The sequence below is a fragment of the Hakea prostrata genome, chromosome 9 (assembly GCF_041222555.1).
Source record: "Hakea prostrata isolate BN-2017 chromosome 9, UWA_Hpros_2, whole genome shotgun sequence".
NCBI lineage: Eukaryota > Viridiplantae > Streptophyta > Magnoliopsida > Proteales > Proteaceae > Hakea > Hakea prostrata.
The window spans coordinates 37,172,617-37,193,483 of record NC_142608.1 but is presented as its reverse complement, the minus strand read 5'-3'; the positions used below and the strand labels follow the sequence as shown (position 1 = coordinate 37,193,483).

At 38.9% G+C, this 20,867-nt stretch overlaps 1 protein-coding gene across 6 annotated transcripts in view; it reads right to left on the bottom strand.

Moving 5' to 3' along the window:
- The window catches only part of LOC149005188 (protein STICHEL-like 3), a 98,966-nt gene extending 79,428 nt beyond the window's left edge, over positions 1 to 19,538 (bottom strand). For 5 of the 6 annotated variants that reach the window (XM_089168797.1, XM_089168794.1, XM_089168796.1 and 2 more), the window contains exons 1-6: positions 19,328 to 19,538; positions 16,399 to 19,181; positions 15,372 to 15,591; positions 11,336 to 11,881; positions 7,950 to 8,598; positions 6,099 to 6,162 (exon numbers count right to left, since the gene is read on the bottom strand). In XM_089168797.1, coding sequence (XP_089024923.1) covers positions 6,099 to 6,162; positions 7,950 to 8,598; positions 11,336 to 11,881; positions 15,372 to 15,591; positions 16,399 to 18,459 — 3,540 coding nt within the window. In that variant the 5' untranslated portion in view covers positions 18,460 to 19,181; positions 19,328 to 19,538. The remainder of the gene's footprint in view (positions 1 to 6,098; positions 6,163 to 7,949; positions 8,599 to 11,335; positions 11,882 to 15,371; positions 15,592 to 16,398; positions 19,182 to 19,327) is intronic. The other variant, XM_089168795.1, reaches the window with a different exon arrangement.
- Positions 19,539 to 20,867: the final 1,329 nt, after the last annotated feature.

The following is a 20,867-nucleotide window of genomic DNA, read 5'->3' as shown; positions in this document are numbered from 1 at the left end:
AATGAGGAAGTTGGTTACTCACCTTGCAAGATTTGAGAAAAAGCACAAATGGCGGAGCAAATATAGTGTTTAAAGGAAATGGAATTGTAGAAATTAGGTGAAAAGAGGGATAAAAGCAAGAGAAATAAAAATAAAAATAAAAACTCAACAAGGGCTCGAAATCTCGCTGGCGATGTGGGTCGAAACAGTCGAAAAACACGATAGGTCAAAAATGAGCTTGAAACAGGTTATTTTATAACCTGCGTAAGTGTCATTTCGGCCCGATATGGTATCGGGCCAAAAATTTTGACTCATATCGGTCGATACGATACGATACATGACACATTTTGTGCCTGTACTTGTATTTTGTTTCGAATTGAAATTTTGTAGGCATTTCGGTCGAAATTTCGACCATTTTGATCGAACTTTTTTCCATGGTGATATGTAAATGGGTTACTTCGTGAGGCAACTAGCGCATAAACAACTCCTGACTCTTTACACTCAAATTCAAATTGTCACTAATTTAGTGTGCCAAGTGTTTTAAAGGGAGTTTGTTTGGTGGTACTAACCTTATGTACCCTTGTTGTCAATTGGATGTTGTGGGTTAACGCGTGGGGGGGGGGTCTTTGGAAATTGGTAGTGTTAGGGGTAGACCTTTGGAAACTAGACTTCGTGGGCTGACTGTTCTTTTGAGGAAAAGTCTTCATAGACGTCTCAAGTTCTAGAGCAATTTTAAAGGCTTAAGGGACACCCTAAGTGAGGTGAAAGTCGTGATTGGATATATGAGTTAAGTCCAATAATAAACCTAGAAAGTGTTTGCTCAACATCTTCACAAGTACGACTTCTAATCTAAACTTCATTGAATTCGGCCATGTACTCAGTCACAGTTAATTTCCCTTGCTTTAAGGTGTTCATTTCATTCAACAAGTTCAGCCTATAGGTGATAGATAAGACTCCCTCTTAAGCCTTTCTTACATCTCAGCCCAAGTGGTCACTGGCTCAAGTCCTCTTGGTACTCTAATTCTGTCCAAAACTCTTGGGCAGCTCCGGTAAGCTTAATCTTAGCAAACTTAAAGCGATCCTCTTCCGACATCATAAAAATCAAAATACCTATCCATTTGCCTAATCCAGTCTGGTAAGACTTAGGCATCTATTTGACCATCATAAGATGAGGCCTCTAATTTGACTACCCTCCATCATAGGTGTCAAGACCATCATCATGCTCATAGGTTGCATGATGTATAGGACTAAGGTGTCCATGTGCTCCGCGACCTCTACCTCTACCTCAACCTCACTAACTACCTTAGAAATTATCCCCTGTTCTATCAAGATCCTCATAACGGTGGTCAAAGTTTTGGAGGTCCACTTGGTAGTTTTCAATCCTAGGTCCATTAGCTTGAGCATTATGTCCTTGTTGCTCTCGTTGTCCCTCTAGAGTTGTAAGCCTTGTTACAAGGGTGTGAACATTATGCTCTATGGCCTGAATTGTGGTGGCTTGGGCTACCTATTCTGCCCTGTGGTTATTGAACTCCTCTTGGGTTGCTTTAATGACCTTCAAGATCTCTCCATTTTGTTGGAACAGCTGGGTCAATTGGTCAGGGGCCAATTGGGCACACAATGAACTGGTCATGTTGGAATCTTTGTTTACTATTCGGGTTACCACCATACATTGTCTGACCTAAAGACACCTAACCTAAAACCAACAATTCTAACAACCGAAACCTAAAAGTCCAGCTGTACTAACACTCTAAACCGTGCCCTGATGCCAAATTCGATGTAGGGAAAACCTAGAGACTAGGGAACCTACAAAGTTGGCTACTAGACTCTTAAGAGAGACACCTATTCTTGGCAACTAGTTAAAAATATAAAGGAGAAATAATGGCAGCAGCTGAAATCTGATTAACATGCAGATAAAACTATTAATGCAAAGGGAAGAACAATAAAGCCTAGCTAATGGACACAACTAAACAAGAATAGACAAGGGAACAAGGGGATGGGGGTTCATAGCACCATAACTCTAAATTGCATGCGAGCAAATCAAGAAGTCTAAAGAGAACAGGGCTGAGTTGAGGTTTCACACCCACCACATTGGACAAGGTAATGAACCTGGCCCAATTCATTCAAGAAAGAAACTGGATTCTTAAGAAACTAAACCGGCCCAGCCCAACAGGGGGATTCATCATTCATGAGCCCACAAGTAGTGGTCCAACGACATAGTGGCTGAAGGAGAAAACCAATTGATGCAGGGAAAACCCTAGAGACTAGGGGACCCACAAAGTTGGCTACTAGACTCTTAGGGGAGACACCTATTCTTGGCAACTAGTTAAAAGTATAAAGGAGAAATAATGGCATCAGCTGAAATCTGATTAACATGCAGATAAAACAATTAGTGTAAAAGGAAGAATAATAAAACCTAGCTAACGAACACAACTAAACAAGAATAGACAAGGAAACAAGGGGATGGGGGTTCATAGCACCGGAACTCGAAATTGCATGCGAGCAAATCAAGAAGTCTAAAGAGAACAATACTGTCCTAGTCAATATCAAACTTCTAATGAGAAATTAGCAATTTAACAATACAAGAAGACCTTGGAATATTTTTTTTTTTTATTTATTTCAGTGAAACTACAGCAAAGGAAGAGACATAAAGAGAAATACTTAGGGCTAAAATTAATTACCTTCTGTCAACTGGCTGCAAAACAGAGATTAGAATGCTTTCCAAGAACAGAAAAATAAATAAGGAAAATTTGTGGGTATTCTTCTTATGGAGGTCATACTATTTCTCAAGACGCTGCACCTGGAGAGTACACATATGGGAGTGAAGGTGGGTTGTTAACTGAGTGGTTTAGAAACCCCTACCCACATACTCAACAACAATATGAACAACAACAACAACAAGAATGGCACTTTCACCCACCCACGATTGACGGTTATCCCAGAGTGTTATTCCTCCAGTATTCTGACATGGAGACATATCAGTTCCATATAAACCGATATGTGACATACTACAGTGATGGGTTGACTTGGGAGTCATATGTGGCCACCGTTCATAATCAATTGATGCAGAATGTTGAGTGATACTCTTAGTCTTAGTCTTGTAAGTTGTAAGTTGTAATCTTCTAATCTTGTTACTTTTGTCTCTTGTGATCTTGTCAGTCTTGTGTCTTGTGAACTTATGAATTATGATTTATGACTTACTAAATGTCTAAAAGTCTAAAAGTCTAAAACTTCTTAATTCTTATGGTTGTAAAATTTTGAAGACATTTAACAATTTATTACTTTGATAGTTTGAACTTTGATCACTTGTTGACTTGAATACTTGATGTGTAATGTTATTGTATTTGATACTTGATAGTTGATAACTCATTAACTTGAATTACTTGATATCTTTACATTACATGTTGTCTCTAACCTTGCATTTCACATAATTTCGGTTTACACATAGGGTCGACTTAAGAAACATAGTTAGGGTTATTTTCTCACAAATCTAAGGCCACCAATGTGTTCAAAAGGCCTTAAATAGGCTAAATACCAACTTTCAGCCCAACCAAAGCCCTAAAACCCACCGAGATGGGCCACCGAGACTACGCCCTTTTTTGGTAGATCTCGACCGAGATCTCACCATCTCGGTCGAGATCTCGCCTTTTCTTAGTGGCGAGATCTCGCTCGTGAGCGAGATCTCCCACCATTAGTGATATCCACCGCCACGATGTCCAGTTTTCATTGGGAAATGAAATTTTTCTACACCTCCAGCCCTATAGATATCGGATATTGGCTAAACGTCTCAATGAGAAACTCAGCCACTGATATCACCAACCATTTCCAGTGTTAGAGCCTGTTGGCCAGGTTGTTTACAAACTCCAATTACCCTCCACTTGACTAATACACCCTGTATTCCATGTTTCTCAGCTGAAGAAGGTCGTAGGGAGTCAACTCCACCCACAGCCCCTTCCTTTTGCCTCGTCGAAGATTGGGAACTACAGTTGGAACCAGAGGAGTTGCTGAACTATCGGTACTCGCCTGTGGGTCACCTGGAGGTGTTGGCATGTTGCTCAAATGGAGATCACCATTCACTGCCCTCCTCTGAAAATACTTGGGAGGATTTTGATGAAGTCAACTCTCATTTTCCAGCATTCCACCTTGAGGACAAGGTGAAGCTCAAAGGTGGGGGGTATTGTTAGGCCCCTCACTCAAGTCTACACCAGGAAGAACCGAAACAGGGGCAGTGGGCCTACCAATGGATGAAAATTACTTTTTCTGTCATTCCGTGGTCTCACTGGAGTCAGTTAGGCAGCTAGCTGTTTGGGTTGTTTCTCTTTGGGGGAAAGGAGAGAGAAGGAGACATCAAAGAATTGTATTGGGTTTGGGCAAGGAGACTTGTAGGAGAGTAATGGCCTCCTTATAGCCAGAGCGGCATCACTTGGTTTCCATTAACGCTATAATCTGTATTTGCTGTTTTTTCTACTCTGGACTGAACTAATCTAGTCTAAGGTCTAATTATAAATGAATCTAAGAGGGAGATAACATTGCTGTGATTGGGTTCCTAACAGTTTCTAATTCACACTCACAAATGAATCAAGGAGTGGTATTACAACATCCTTTGCATCATCCGAGAAGCTGAGGTCAGATATTTAAGGAAATCTACAGACAAGGTAGGTTTTCTGAAAAACAGATGAGGTACATATGGAAATACACTTTTTTGCTCCAGAGCTTCTATATCTATCCAAACCACATCCATGCATACCTATAGTGTATGATACATATCTACAATATGATACGAGACAACACTGTGTCTCTTAAAAGCACCCTCTCAACCCAATTACCTGATACCAACACTTTAAACAATTAAACCTTGGGTGCTAGTGTCATGTCAAGAGGGCTATTTGGTCCAATTATCAGCCCCATTAACCTGTCGGATCTTGTTTTATTTACCCTTCCCACTTCTGACATATTGTGTACTGTTGAGATAGTTGTGCTTCTGTCCAGTGGACATTGTTAATGCTACCTAACCAACACTAAAACACCTTCACGGTGTGCAGGAAGTTTTTTCTTTCTTCAAAGGATGTCGAGCTCCTTCAAGTGCAAAAGTAAAGCATAAGCACTTTGATTAATCTGAACATTCACTAGTTGCTCATAACATGAAACTCCTTTTTTGGGGACTTGAGACCATGGTAGGAGATCTCACTCTCGAGCGAGATCTCGCTACCATGAAAAACCGAGATCTCGACCATCTCGAGATCTCGGTCGAGATATGCCATTTTTTGGGCGTCAACTTGGTAGCCAATCTCGATGGGTTTTAGGGTCCCAATTGGGCTAAAACTTGGTATTTATCCTATTTAAGGCCTTTTGAATACACCAGTGGCCTTGGATTTGTGAGAAAACAGCCCTAAGTATGATTTCTAAGTCTACCCATAGTGTGAAATCGAAATGCTATAGGATTAGAGAATGCAAGGTTATATAACATGTAATATAAAACCATTAATGCTATAGGATTAGAGAATGCAAGGTTATAACATGTAATATAAAACCATTAAGACATATAAATGAAAATCAAGAGTATCAAATACATCAAATAACTTAAATGTCATCAAGATAACATTCATATGAGTATTACAATCTTGATTTTCTAGAATAGAATGATAAAAGTATACAATCGTTAGAAATTCTATATAAGTCATTAACACATAAGTTCATAAGACAAGTAGAGGATGATTGAGCTTCCTTTGATGTTGTAGATGTGCTAAGAGTAGTTGCAAGTAAAACTTTGGCTGATGGCGAGATTTGGGGCGAGATATAGCGAGATATGGCGAGATATGGCAAGATCTCAAGTGAGATATCCCATTTCGCAGATCTCGCACTTGATCTCATCTCGGTTTATGAAAAAACCGAGATATCTCGCGAGATCTCCCACCATGCTTGAGACCATTAATACTGCCTTTCTATTTTTTTTAATTTTTTTCCCCTCTTGGTAGAAATATTGCTACTAACTGAGCCTCACTCATAATAACAAAGAACACTACAGGAAACAGAAATTCAGTGAAGTTCTCGAACATTTTATGGTTCAAAACTAGTAAATATAATTCAGAAAGATAAATGTTTGACTGTCGTGGAAGCATTACCTTCCTCCTAGTTATGCCAGATGTTTTCCAGCAAAGCAAGCTTCTTGATTTAGGTTCCATTCTCCTGCAGATTCAGAAAATAAGACCCAAATCAGAGATGATGAAACACTTTTCCATTTCAATGAAAGGTGAAAGTTTTGTATAATGCAAACTATAGAGAAGTAATCATTTATAACTATGAGCCTTCAGGCACTAAAATCTATGTATTTACCTCCATTCATTCAATTTGACAGTAATATATATAGATAGATAGATAGATAGACAGACAGACAGACAGACAGACAGACAGATAGACAGATGTATCAAAGTTTTCTGAACAAAATGATGACTCCATAACATCATCTGCGATCAGTAAAAGAAAGTCGTAAAACAATCCCCTTTCAAAAATTTAACAAATTAAAAACATAGCAGCTTAGAGGAAAACAAGGAGACTTAACTTTTAAAGTATGCGAAGAAATATTCTACAGTCGTATGAGAGAGATCACAAATATGTAGCAAGCAAAGATGGAGAAAGAAATGAAACAAGTAAATCTAAGAAATGGAGAAGTGATTCTAAAGGGACTTGAAAGGATGTCACAGAGAAGGAAATGTGTTTCTGGAGTGCTGCCGAATCTACATGTTCATAAAATTATAGTAAAAATCCTATAGGATAGCTTAAAGACCAACATGTTTTGCAGAGCAAAATGCCGGGCATAGTAAGAAGACTAAGATGGATGAGTAATAAACTACGAGATGTAACACTGGATATTAATCATTTCAACAAGTTTGTCATCATAAATTTGAGAAAAATGTGTACTTACTATTAGTAATTGAAAACAAACTCCTACCAGCTAGAGATATTAAGTCTAACAAGTGAGTCGTGGTGTGATAGAGCAAAAGCTCTTTCTCATTTTTGGCCAGGTCAATGCATGTCAGATGACTGAAACGCATGGAGACACTTAAAGATTTTTTTCCATCATTTTCCTTTGAAAAGAAAAGGGAAGAAAAGAATTGTTTGCGACATTTTTGTGAAAGAGACAAAGGAGAAGGAAGCAACAGAGCCCACTAAGTGGGAAGGTATATATATAGTGTATCAACTTTCACTTATAACAATGAAGAGAAGATTGACTATTGTTCCATCGTTCCACTATGGGATTTCCAACAGAAGAGAATATAATACCACCCTTAGGATTTCTAGAAACAAACATTCTAGTTCTGTATACACAAGGATTCAATAGCCATATAGTGAATTTCAGGTTACAATATCAGATACTTCATACCCAAGTTGGACACGCCAACACATGTTTATATCCTTGCCACATAGTAATAACTTTAAAAAATAATAATAATAATAATAAAATGACAAGGGATTGTAAAGAAAATAAAATAGAAGAAGCATGTGAGTACTACTTGGCTCTAACAAATCAGAAAGCCTGCCAATTTTCCAATGAAACTAGGAATCAACTTTGGCAAGGCACTGTCAACTATTCAAGCCCACATCTCTCAAATATACCCTAACGTGAATATAGAGAACGCTGCTACAGAATTAAGGAATTTGTTTCTAGGGGCAGCACTCCCTTTGTATCAGAATGCAACTTTTCCACTAGAAGCAAAGACCAAGCTTTTGGATATAGTAATAAGATGCATCAGCCAAATTGATTTTCATTAGGTTCCAGACTTCCACTGTCCAGATAACAAAGGAATGATGCAAGAAATGGCATTGCCTGTTAAAATTTTATGACTCAAACTTCAATGTTTGCTGGGGTGGACCTGACTAAACCCTATCTTCTGTCTATTATCATATCTGGGAATAAAACAAACTCAAAATTGAAAAAGTAACCAAGGCAAGAAATGACCAATTGCACTACGTACAGGTTATCTTGTTCAAGCTTTTCAGCAATAGAAATTGCCTTGCGTCTTGACCATTCACTTCGTTGTGTACATCCTTCTGCCTGCTGGATTACATGAGCAAGGGATAGTTTTCTTTTCACTAAGCTCTGACTCTGAGCTTGTGCTCCAATCTTTCTGTTTCCTCTTTCCTGTAAGGAACCCAACGATTTCTGATGAGAAAATGCTTCTTCACCCATCCATAAACTCTCCACACCTACTTCATTCAAATGTACATTGTTCTTTACATGCTCAATGCACTCATTCCCTTTAGGGGAAGCAGCTACTTCAACAATTTCGCTTTCTCCCATCTCACGTAAGCCAGATTGCAATGACTTGGCTCGACTAGGACCAACTGCTTTGACAGTGCTATCGTTTGAAACAATATTAACACTACTATCATTTCCTGCTTTCATAATCTCCTTGTCTGTTGCCATTTGAGATGAACCTTCCCCAGCAGCTGGCATTAGAAGAGGAACTTGAGTCCCTGCTTTAAAATCTGTACTAGCACATCTGATTTCAAGTGTCACAGGGGATCCTAAAACAGATTCAAAAGCTTGTAAAATCTCCCCCCTGAATCTTTCTTTTTTAGATTTTGTCAGCTTCGAACTGAACATCAACAGTACAGTTGGAGCTGCAAGACAGAAAAACTAAATTAGTCAGTCAATGCAAAGTCTTTCTGTAGGTGTAAACTAGCAATTAAAAAGTTGGATAATAAAAATCTTTAAAATCTGAGAGTGTAGGAACTGAAAAGTGACATTTAAACCTACAAAAGTAAGACAATTGGAGATCCTGGTCAAGTTAAGAGACTCAGCTTAGGATATTATATAAAAATGATAGCAAATCAAAATTCGAAACCAAAATAAATTTCCACTAACAATATCTTAAATAGCAAATGTTGTATACATAAGACGAGAAGCACACGGATGATGTCTTCTTTCTCTTAATTAACAGGTATATAAGTTAATATACAAAGAAGGTGAAATGTTGGATGATGTTTCACAGAGAATTAAAGTTGGAGGGATGAAACAGAGAGGTGCATCCAAAGTGCTGTGAGACCGACCTATGCCTTTAAAGCTTAAAGGAAAATTCTATAGGATTGGGTACAATTGGCTATGATGTGTTATATAAGAAGCTGTTCATGGCAAAGATGAGGATGTTAATATTAATGTGTGGGAAACTTAGGAAGGATAAAGTAAAGGTTGAAACGTATCAGGGTGGAATTGGGAGTTGCTCTGATCAATCTGGATGAGTCATTTAAGGTGGTTCTGTTATTATCATATTCAGCAGAGGCCTAGGATAGTAAAGAAATGATACAAAAACTTAACAGTGTAGCTCTTGGCAAAACCAACCCATAATTAAAAGATCATGAGTTCAAACCTCCTTGGGGTCTATCAATCCAAAACGAAAAACGAAAAAAGGAAAAGGAGTGGTATGATTCTGGTTGATGAAGATGAAAATAGCTAGGGGAGGCCAGAAATGACCATAGGAGAAGTTGAGGATGGACATGTGGCTAGATTTAATACCAAATATGACCTTGGATAGAACTTATTGGAGGGTAAGGGCAAATCCAACAGAGTATAAAACTCACCAAGATCTTTAATATCTCGATTTTCCCGCTGACCTAATACTGATACAAGATTGCATATGAGTTCAAATCTCAGTAATATCTCAAGATTGGAATCTTAAATATCTCAGAAGTTTAGTGTAATTTTATGTTTTTCACACAAATTTGGCTGTGATTGCAACAACAAAATTCACCCCAACTTGGAGAGATCAAGGTCCACCTCAGTTTTTGGACCATCAAATGGCCTTCGAGATTGTTTTCAAACTATGCCAGTAGCAGAACCCATTTATAAGTCTTCTGATTTATTGGGCTGTGATCATTCCTTACTTTCCCTTGCCAATTTTCTACTTATTGTCCATCAGTCGTCTGTTATTTCCTTCTTTTCAGATTTCAACATCTTATTTTGTTAAATCCATGTAGCTGACCCCATTAAGTTTGGATAATGTGAATCTGTTTGGATAATGTGAATCTGTTGCTGCTGCTGTTATGAGTTCAACTAATTGAGAGTTATAAATAAACTATACTAGTTAACATGAACGGTGATCTCTATTAGGCAATTACCGGCCAGATGATGCCACAGATGAAGTGAGACTGAAACTAGGTTGTTCTTGAGAGCAACGATTGGCTCTTTTTGATAAATCAAATTTTCCAATCAATTGGCTATCAAACAGACACTGAGTAAGAAAGCTAATTAGTGCTCTACATGACCCAACGAATGAACAGTTCATGACATTGTCGGCAACCCAGTATACCAGAGAGAATACGTTTAAATCCTGACAGCTTCTAGGAACAGCAACATTAGACTCCAGGTGGATTAATTAAACACAATTTTCCTACCTTGGATGTTAACTGCAGGTATATTTCAAGAAAGGGGCACACCAAACCCACTGCAGTGTACTAAAACAGAACACTGGGAGCAACAATGTCTTCCCTCTCCTAAGCATAAGGTCAATGTGGAGTAAAATAAGAGATTTAGCTTTTCCAACACCAAGGAAACAAGTGTTTCAGGATGGGAAGTTCTTTCAACATTAGATAGTTGTAACACAAATATATACATAATTATGCAATACCAAAAAGATAAAAAGTTTAAATTGGACTGTATGTTACCGAAAATTTCCAGGAGCAAGGGGTAAGCCAGATTTTACATACAGCATTAACGATCACTTAAAAAGTTATGGCCTGGATTAGACAAATCCGCTTCCCTTTCAGTAAAAGGCCATAATGAAAGATGATCAAGTCTTGCAAATTTTGTCAGGTAAGTCCTTAACTAAATGCCAAAAGGTTCCTTTAATAGTTTACTGGTGCCCTCTTTTTTCTTCAGTCAACCACTGAAGAAGCTAGCAAGAGTAACCCAGGTGTGGGTGGAGATGGTGGCATCCTTCAAGATCAGAGTGGTAGACTTATAATGGCCTTTTTCCACTACTATGATGCTTGCACCAACTCATGATGTGGAATAAGAACCCTTTTAGGATTTGTTTGTGTGTAATGATGGGAATTTTTGGGTTGTCATGTCAATTCAAACTCTTTGACTATTGTGTGTTTCATCATTCATAGAGACTGTAATCTACATAGATGCTGTGCTGGTTCCAAAAAGCACTATCAACTATGGATATTTTAGCTAACTTTGCTTCTGATTCTTTGGCTAGTTTTTATTTTAAAGTGTGACCTTTTGAGACTCTCATTTGCTTGAAGATTAATGAAATAATTGAAATGATATCCCAACAAAAAACTAGAGGCATCTCAAAAATATATCTGTCTGATGCTATTGATCATTTAAGGAGCAAATAATAATTCATAGACTGACCTGCTCCAAAACTGACTGACATCAGTTTCCCTTCTTGTTGCATAAATCGTCTGAGAGCATATGGTTCAACCTTCTCGAGAACCGCCAACCATATTTCTTCTTTGTGGCCTTTACCCAGTGTTTGCTCACCACTTGCTCTAGATACATCAGTAGGTATTGAGGATGTTTGCTGAGGAAGCATCTCAACTTGTTTTTTCCTTCCTACACCGTTACTGCTGATATTGCCCTCATCCAAAACATCATCAGCATTTCCATTTTGGAGTTGCATCCCAGTACTTGGCAATAAGCCCCTTCCATTGTTAGGCATATCAGCATGACGAATGTTATTTTTCCCGGCTATATCTATCCGGCAATTATTATTTAGGACCGATGGACTATGATTAAAACTAGTTTCCCCAGAAGACAAGATGTACTGCTGTTCAGGAGCAAGTTGAAGCAATGCAGCTGTTAGCCATGTTAGTTTGTCATTAGACATTCTCAGTTGTTTCTCAGCTTCAGAAAGAGTTTTTAAAGCTTGACGCAGTTTCTCCATGTCTTCTTTGGATACTGATCATCAATGTAATAAATCAGTTAATATTGGAAGAATAAGAAATATAGATCATAAGCAGCAATTGGAAACACAGCATTTTAGAAGAACTAAAATCAAATCAAATCAGTTGCAAAATTATTGAACTATGGTTTTCAGAATGTAGAAAGAGATGGGACAAAAGGAGAAGTTGAAAATAAGGGATAATTTGCACAGATATGAGCAAGTGCCATCCACTGATAAGCATATACCATATGGATTATTCATGCTGACCTTTCCTAAGAGTTCAAGCTTCTAAGGTGAAACAGTAGTGAGCATGGTATTAAAGCATGCAAAATCTACAATATTGGTATCACGTAATAGATTGGAAATGTGATATTAAGTGACATATTGTATTATATCGGAGAGAAGCAAGAAAATAATGACGCGTATGGAAATGTTGTCATGTTGAGGATATATGAGAAAACAGTTTTGAAACATAAAACACTGTAAATAGGAAAAGTGACACAATAGCTTGCAATAAGGGCACTAGACCCATATGTACCATGGCATATATATTTTATCATATTGGAGAGAAGCAAGACAGAAGAAAGATGCATATGGAAATGTATAGGATATACTAGAAAACTGTTTTGAAGCATAAAACACTATAAATAAGTAATGTGGTACAACAGCTTGAATGAGGACACCTGACTCAGATGAGCCTGATATAGCCTCTCTTTTTTTTCTTTTTTCTTTTTTGATAAGTTAAATCATACTGCAAACAACAAGTGTGGGTTAGTGGCCCCAAGGAGGCACTCAATTTTACTTTGAGTCCTTTATATTAGCTTAATGAACTACAGGAATGAAAGAAGGTCAGGTTGGGTCAGGCTCTTGCAAACCCTAGCCCAATCTTGGCACCCTTTAGAATAGCCCAGGCCCACCCTAACCGTTCTTTGTATATAAAAAGAATTCAGATGTGTCCTTATTACATTAAATCTCAGCACATTGAAGCTCTTAATGAACTTGAGGGATGAAACAAGGTCAGGCTGGGTCAGGTTTTTGCAACCCTAGCCCAAGATTTGGTACCCTTTAGCTTAGCCCAGGCCCACCCTAACCCTTACTCAGGGTTGACAAACCTCAACCCAGTCCCAACCCTGTTGTGTCCAGGCTATATGTTCGGGTAAGATACAACAGTTACAGCACAGGATGGAGGGAGACAAGGATGAGAGCTATCAGGAAAAGCACAATTGTAATTGAGACGACTGGGTGAAGTGAAATTGAAGAAAATTACGAGAGTAATTTTGAGGGTCTATTGAAGATTAGGTAAATTGAGAAATCAGCACGTTGAAGCTCCAAACAGCAAGAATCTTTGTTTTTATTTAGTTTGAGAACCCAATCTCATTCTTCATAGCTGATTGTCAATTTGCAATGTTTCTGTTTGCTTTTGGTTATGTAAATATCAACTTGCAAAGTATTATGAGAAGCCAGTCAAGGCTTTTGGAGCACATCATACCCACAGCCTTATCTTATTTTTCAGAACAAAAATAAGAAATACTTTCTCTGAAGGACAAAAAAAAATGACATGGGTTATGAAGTGTGCATGAGGGGTTTGTACAAAACAATGCTACTCTGGGATTTGGAATAGCACCTATTTGTATTTCCATAATTCCATTCTATATGCTACTTAAAAATTTAATGATGTAGAGAAACAAAAGTTCCCCCAGATAGGAGTTATAAATAGATTTTTGGTCTTCTAGCCATAATATATGTAACCCCACAAAAAGAGAATAACTAATTTAAGTATTTGGAAATTATTCATTAACATAGTTTAGGGGCCCCTTTTGCCAAAAAGCCAAAGTTCTCATTTTCCAACTTAGGCCTTTAGAGAACAAGATCCTAGTCAATGAGGCTCACTCCAACACATGTTAAACAGTGGATCTGATGCAAAATTGAAGACATATATGAGAAAGAAGAAGCCCATTGGATCAGGTCCATCAAAGGTCTAAAGCTATCACCCAAATCAGCCCATGGCTTTCATGGGCTAGGACTGTTTTAGTGGGTTAAAGTTAGCCCACATATGTTAAACTTCATAGTCTAGACCTAAGCCCAAGTCTAGATTTTGAAAAGTCAATAAAAGGGGCTATGGTTTGAAAATAAAAGAACTCATTGTCAAAAGAGTTTTCCTTTGTCAAAGAGGTAGGTAGTAGTTGAATTATTAATAGGTAGGTGATGTTAGCTAGTGGTTGGATGTTACCATTAATGTTCATGTCTCTTTAGAATGATATATAAAGATACTTGTGTAAGAGGTGAAGACACAACTCATGAATTGAAATCAAATTGCTTGCTAGCATTCCTCCTCTTTGGAGAACCCTTGTGTTTGATCAAGATAGGTTGGTGTTCGATCCAATCGATCCACCTTGCGGTGTGAAACCCGGGTGTTACATGTTACATTGTTATTGTCACTTTCTTCATTATAGTTCTGCCCCTATTTGAAGATCTATTCAGCCCGTTTCGTTATATGCTATTATCCTTATAATACCATTCTAGTTTCAATCCTCTTTCACATCTAAATTTTGTTTCATCTTAAGTCTATCAAATCTGAACTTGATTCCCTGTGAAATGTCCTATTTGGTTACTGTTTTGATCAATCAAATACAGTACTACATTAGGATCAAGGTTTAAAGTATCTCACGATACCTTGCGATATTAGCCGATACATATCCATATTTGACCCAACCGATACGATACATATCGATCCGTCTCTCCAATGAATTACACTAAAATACATTAGCTAGAGTGATACAATACTCGATACAGGACAATACGTCTCTTAAAATCACCTGACCGATACGATACTTGATATCGATACTTTAAACCTTGATTAGGATCCCTTTTGACATTCATAGTTTTCCCAACTTCCTATCACTTTACAAGAATCCACATTAGTTACACAAGTTTTTCTTCAATTGAAGGATATGGTATGCTCGAGCTACTTCTTATGTGCTTACTAGGAGCCACAAAAAAACAAAAAAAATAATCCTCCCTGTCCACGCAATTTAGGTCCAATCAGTTTCACCCACTATGATTTTACTGGAATAGACAAGCCTTGATCGTGAAGTGACAAATTTATGGTTCAGGATGAGATTTTGGGGGATCAAGAAAACCTATCAAACCAATGCTGGTAACTACAGTACTGACAGAGCTCTTAAGGCATGTTTCCAGATCAATGGCCTATACTTTTAGTTTTCCTTGAGAAATTGCAGAGTACTAGAGAAAGAAATATCCCTCCACCAGGGTCTGAGATGATTACTGCACCCGGATTTAAGTGCAATCATACATTTGTCAATGAAGATTTTCCCCGCTGCTGAGTAACCAAGACAGAAATGTTCCAAGTAACTTCTGCTGGGTATAAATATCAGCCAACTCCTCAACCCAGAAAATTACCAATTTAGGGGATGAGTAGACAACAGTAAGCATTCACATAAAAAATTACCGAGAAGGTAAGGGTGACCAGATAAATTTACTGACATGTTGATCGGCGGAAGAACTTGCTCCTTAGCCTATCCTTGGTGAACAAATAGCTTCCAGCAAGAATGTCAGTTATTATTGTAGCAAGCTGTGACATCAATGCTAACGGCTCCACACCAGCTTCCATAATCTCTCTCAAGTTTTTCACAGTGTTAACAGTGTCTGCTGATAATGCCAAATCAAGTAGATCTACCAATTTTTCATCAGAGACCAACCCAACCTGGAAGAAAGTTGTAATATTAAGTCTGATGAGTTCTAAGCAGTTTCTCGTCATAAAAACACATTTCAACCAGCAGGGGCTGGGAACAGATTCTCATGTAAGAATCAACACAATAAGGGTTTTTTTTTTGTTTTTTTTAATTAAACCTTCAAGTATCATGAAGTTGCAATAAATCGATAACCTTTTGAAAGGTTCACAGGATCTAAAAGGATAACATTAACAACATTAATTCGATAAACAAGAAAATGAAAGTCCATGGACCAAGACCCAGGTTCGTCAAAACAGTTTCACACTAAAACTTTAATCATCTGCCAGTGAGGGGAAGAAAAAAAAAAGTTTCACAGAGCTCAGACCACCTTATTTAATTTGGGAATGTAAATGTAAATGTAAATAACTTTAATAGCAGTCACTCATGCAGAATTTGATAAAATAAAATAAAAGAAACATAACAGCAACAAGGCTACATGGATGAGGGTCAGAAACAGCCAAACAGGATAAAAGGAATGCCAACACCATAAAGGTGATGGGTGAAAACTGAAAACTGAATCTTCCAATAGGAAAAAGATGAATAAAGAGCATATCAAAAACAGAGAAATAAAAATTATAAGGGAAAGAGAACATTAAAAATCCATCAACATCAAAGAAGTGGCGGTCCTTTTGTGGAAGAACATCTTACTAAGCATTTATTGATAAACCCAGGACTATATCTGTTTCTTCCATAACCATGTTCATGGTAATTAGACAAAAGGATGCCAGGAAAGAGAAGTCAACCCATAACGTTTAGAAATTAAATGAAAAAGAACTTACAAGCTCTTGAACTAACGGAACAGTGATTATCTGCCCAAGCAAACTCAATTGCTCTAGCATCATCTCCGCATCTCTTAACGATCCATCTGACCGTGATGAAATAATTTTTAATGCATCCCTATCAATCTCTAAATCTTCTTGAGTCGCAATCCACTGTAAAGTATAGATGATATCTGCATCCTTCAGCTTTGGAAAAAAGAACTTCTGACACCTAGATATGACCATATGAGGTAAATGGTCGAGACTTGTACTAACAATGATAAAAACAACACGTCTGGGTGCTCGATCAATGACCTTTGAAATAGCATTCCAGGAATCAGGTGGCAAATTATCACAATCATCAAAAATGAAAACTCTATATTGTGACAGCAGCTGGGACATAATCATGTTGTCAATTAGATCCATGATGCTCTCAAAATCAAAATTTCCAATAGGACCAAGTTCCTTCACATTTCGGCTCTTACCCAAATCATGTGCAATACATGAATTGCAGAAACCACAAGGCTTGGGATGATCTGAAGATTGGCAATTGAGAGCTCTAGCAAATACACGAGCACATGAAGTTTTCCCAGTGCCATGAGGACCATAGAAGACATAAACCAAGCCAATTTTCCTTTTCGCAACAGCATTTGAAAGAGCTTGTACTACCAAGTTCTGTCCCACAAGATCCTTAAATGTTCTTGGCGTGTATTTCTGTGTCCAGCTTTGGTGTCTAACATGGCGGTGACGTCTAAAATTAGGACGACCACCAGATCTTGCTTGAGAAGCAAGGTCAGAATCTACTTCATGCTTCATACTGTGATGCCCAAAAATTCCTAGCTCCCCTGAATAATCTCGCAGCCAAGCTGAATTGTTAGTGCTGTCCTGAGATCCTGATGGCTCAACTAGTAAAGGTACTGCCTCTGCATCAGATTTGGTAGATAAACTTGAGTGATCAGATGCTGCAGGCATATCTGAAAGATCTCTTCTTTGGGGAATGGAGCCCCCTTTCCTTAACCTTGAGTCAGACAATCCACAAGATAAACTCCTTCCAGCAATGTCCAGAAATGTTTTACCCCTGTGGTGTATTCTAGACCAATTCCAAGGAATGCCACACCCATTTCCTGGAGCCTGTGTGCCATCCAGGTTAGAAACCTCATCCTCTTCCCCCTCCATGTAGTACTTAGGTTGTGAACCCTGGGCTAATGAATTTGAAGCCACAGACATTTCATTATGACCTCCAATATCTCTTGGATCAGAAGCAGTCCGAGCTTTCCTCACACCACAAGACCGATGCCTTCTTACCTGGTGCAGTCCACTGCAGTAGCCATGATTGCTTGCTTCTGCTTCCTCAGTGGTTCTCTCCTGTTGTAAACGTCTTCCATGTTGATGAAGATGAGAAGAATCGACAATGTCCGTTGGAAGATCATTCAGCTGTTCTGAAAGGGTCTTAAGCCGCACATCTTTACAAGCCTTCCCCTTCTGTGAATTCCTTTTAGCATTTGGTTCTGCCTTTCCTGAAACCAAGTCACTGACTGAGTCGCAGGCGTCTTCTAAAGTAACCTCAGTGCCACTCACATAATCACTCCTATTTTTCTGACTTGTTTTCTCATCTTTTATTCTTCTGGAATCTCTAACTCTACCTGTGTTCCTCCGATCACCACAAACTATCCCTCCTTTGTCGCCTCTGCTCACTTCTACAGCAGTAGCCTTTGGTACCAGTTCACTTGCCAAAGGGAAGGAGCTTCCTGATAACCTTCTTCCCTCCCTTCTACGTTTTTCAATCCTTACAGACCTTCTTCCTTCTTGTATTGTATCATCCTTTTCACGTTTCTTAGACAATGAATCAGTGATAGAAGGAGAGTGCCATGAGGAGGTACTAGTTGAAGGATCTCTGAGAGACCTTGACCTCTGAAGGACAATCAAGTCCTTCATAAGTGACCTTTCGGTCAATATGGGGCTCTGCCGGTGCATATGGTTCCTCAAATGAATGCAATTTGTCAAATGAACATGATTGCGGAGATGATCACTTATAGCACCATTCTCATCTTTGAAATATCTACTACGAACAGGTCTGGTCATGATCAGAATAGGAACAGGTGCCGCAGGAGAAATGGAGACAGCGGCAGAACGGCATATGAAAGAAAATCAAGCATTTTCCGTTTCGCCGTTACCAGACTACTTCTCAATCAGAGCATATCAAAAATTATACAGCGAAATAAGAAAGTCCTATACCGCTCGTGAAGTTTCTACGTAAGGATACTGATGAACGCCTACTACGATATACACACTGAAGAAAACAGTATTACTGGAGAGGACACACATAAAAAGAAGAATGCAAGTTCAGATACCATAGTTCCCCGAACAATAACTCCAAAAAGTTGATCACTGTAGAACACAGAATTTAACCTTCACGTTTTACTCCTTTTCTCTCGAAGCACCAATAGCATCCAAGAACTGCACTCCTCAACAAATGTAACTAAATCATCCGCCTGAAAAGGCGAATCAAATACAAGAAACTTGACGAAACTTTGACGCATAAACCATAAAATTCAGCGCCTGTTCTTCCGCTGCCCTGCCATTCCTAAATAGATTATCTCTTCGAGCAGAGCTGAAACAACACAGATCTCTGCAACAGCCTTTCTCTTCCCCCTTCAACAGAATTCATCAGAAACACTCTCTTCATTTTTCAAACTCACAGAGCATACAAAAGGTTATAAGCGTCGTTGCAACCATCTGGAACTCGGTTGCTCTCACTCACTCTGCTTCCTTCTTCACCAACAGCCTAAGAAGCTTCACCATTTCTGCATATTCAAAAGGCGAGGAAACGCTGAAACACCTAGATTCTAGACAAGAATCTCATGAACAATTTAAAAGCAATAGTATCAATAATAATAATCCAACAAGAAAAAAAAAAGAAAAAAAAGTGAAGAATAGTCACCGAACTCACCTGACAGGAAAGCAACAGACCCGGTGGTGATCCAAAGCTCGGTTCTTTGTTTGACTGATCTCTCTCTTTGTCCCTCTGCAACTTTCTCATGTACTTCACGAGGATTTCTTCCTAGAGACGAACGAGAAAGTGACGGAGATCTACTACGGAGCCTCGAGATATCGAGACTGAACCGGGCCAAACCCCATTTAGTTCCTTACTTTCAGAGGTTAAACATTTTTTATTTTTTTTCTAATTCATGAAAAAAACCCATAACCCTTTTCTAATGTCAGAGAAAACAATGATGAACGGGACAACCGAGAAAATCAGAAAGGTCCCCGTTCCGTTGAACTGGGCCCGTTTCAGAGCATGAAGGTGGGCCATCCTCCACGTGTTCCATTGGACGACTTATTTGTAACATAGGATCTCTACCTGTGGGACACCTAATAAATGGTGAAAAAACGGCGTGTCTATAGACTTTGCTGTCCCCTCTAGGTCTAGAAAATTACGGTGGTCCATAACTACGAAACCATTATGTCACTTTCAGTGTCTCTGATTCGCATGACATAATTCATCACCCTTGGAACATAATCATGAGTCATGTACAAGCCCATATGGGCAGCGGACAAGTAATACTAGATTTATGGTAAGTTATCCTGTGTGTTTCTCTTACATCCTGCCATCGTACGTTCAAAAGGTCCAATAACGTCTGTCTTCACTCTAGTTACGCCGATGAATGAATTTCTCCTTAAATATACAGCATAAAAATATGAAAAAAGTGTAACCTGATGAGTAGAAGATTTAGTAGTGTGACTTCCATGCTGCGCAGCATGTGCAGCGTTCGATCTCGACCGTGCGCTTCATCGTGCTGCGCATTTAATGCGCAGCACTGAAGCACGACCCAAGATGTAGACCCACCCAAAGAAAAGTGTCAATTCTAAAACTAGACTATCAAAATCTATTATTGACGTATTTGTCAGCCATTCATGGGCCAAAGAACTGGTTCTTGAACCAACCCCAATTGGCATTTCTAGGCCCAACTGAAATCTCACTTGTCTGAGAAGGTACGAAAGGATAAAACCTCCCTTTAGAATGGGACTTGGCGGAAATGCTCCACGTGGCGGATTCGCATTAAATGCATCCAGGATCTCCATTATCCCCTACGGATGGCAGGAACTTCGCACACTCAAAGCCTCTCTCGAGCTCTGGAGACACCAACTTGATGGCCCCTCTTTGTGGACTTCGGTCACATCAGCAAAAGGGTATGATAGGATTGTTTCCTGCTGACAGGACGTTCCGACAGCTAAGAGCAGCCTCGCTGGCCGCATCATCAGCACGTCATTTTTGGAAGCCATCTCCACCGTTCACCTTTCTATCAAGAAACCTACTCATGGCTTGGGGTCACCCAAAGGCTAAAGGTTTGTTATAAATAGTGGTTGATTACGCAGGTAAGAGGGGGGCTCTCCAGTTGATACGGGAAAAAATATCGTTGAACCGAGTCCGTCCTTGGTTCAATCCTCAACCCCGATCGGGGATGAACCAACCGATTTAAGTTCGAGCG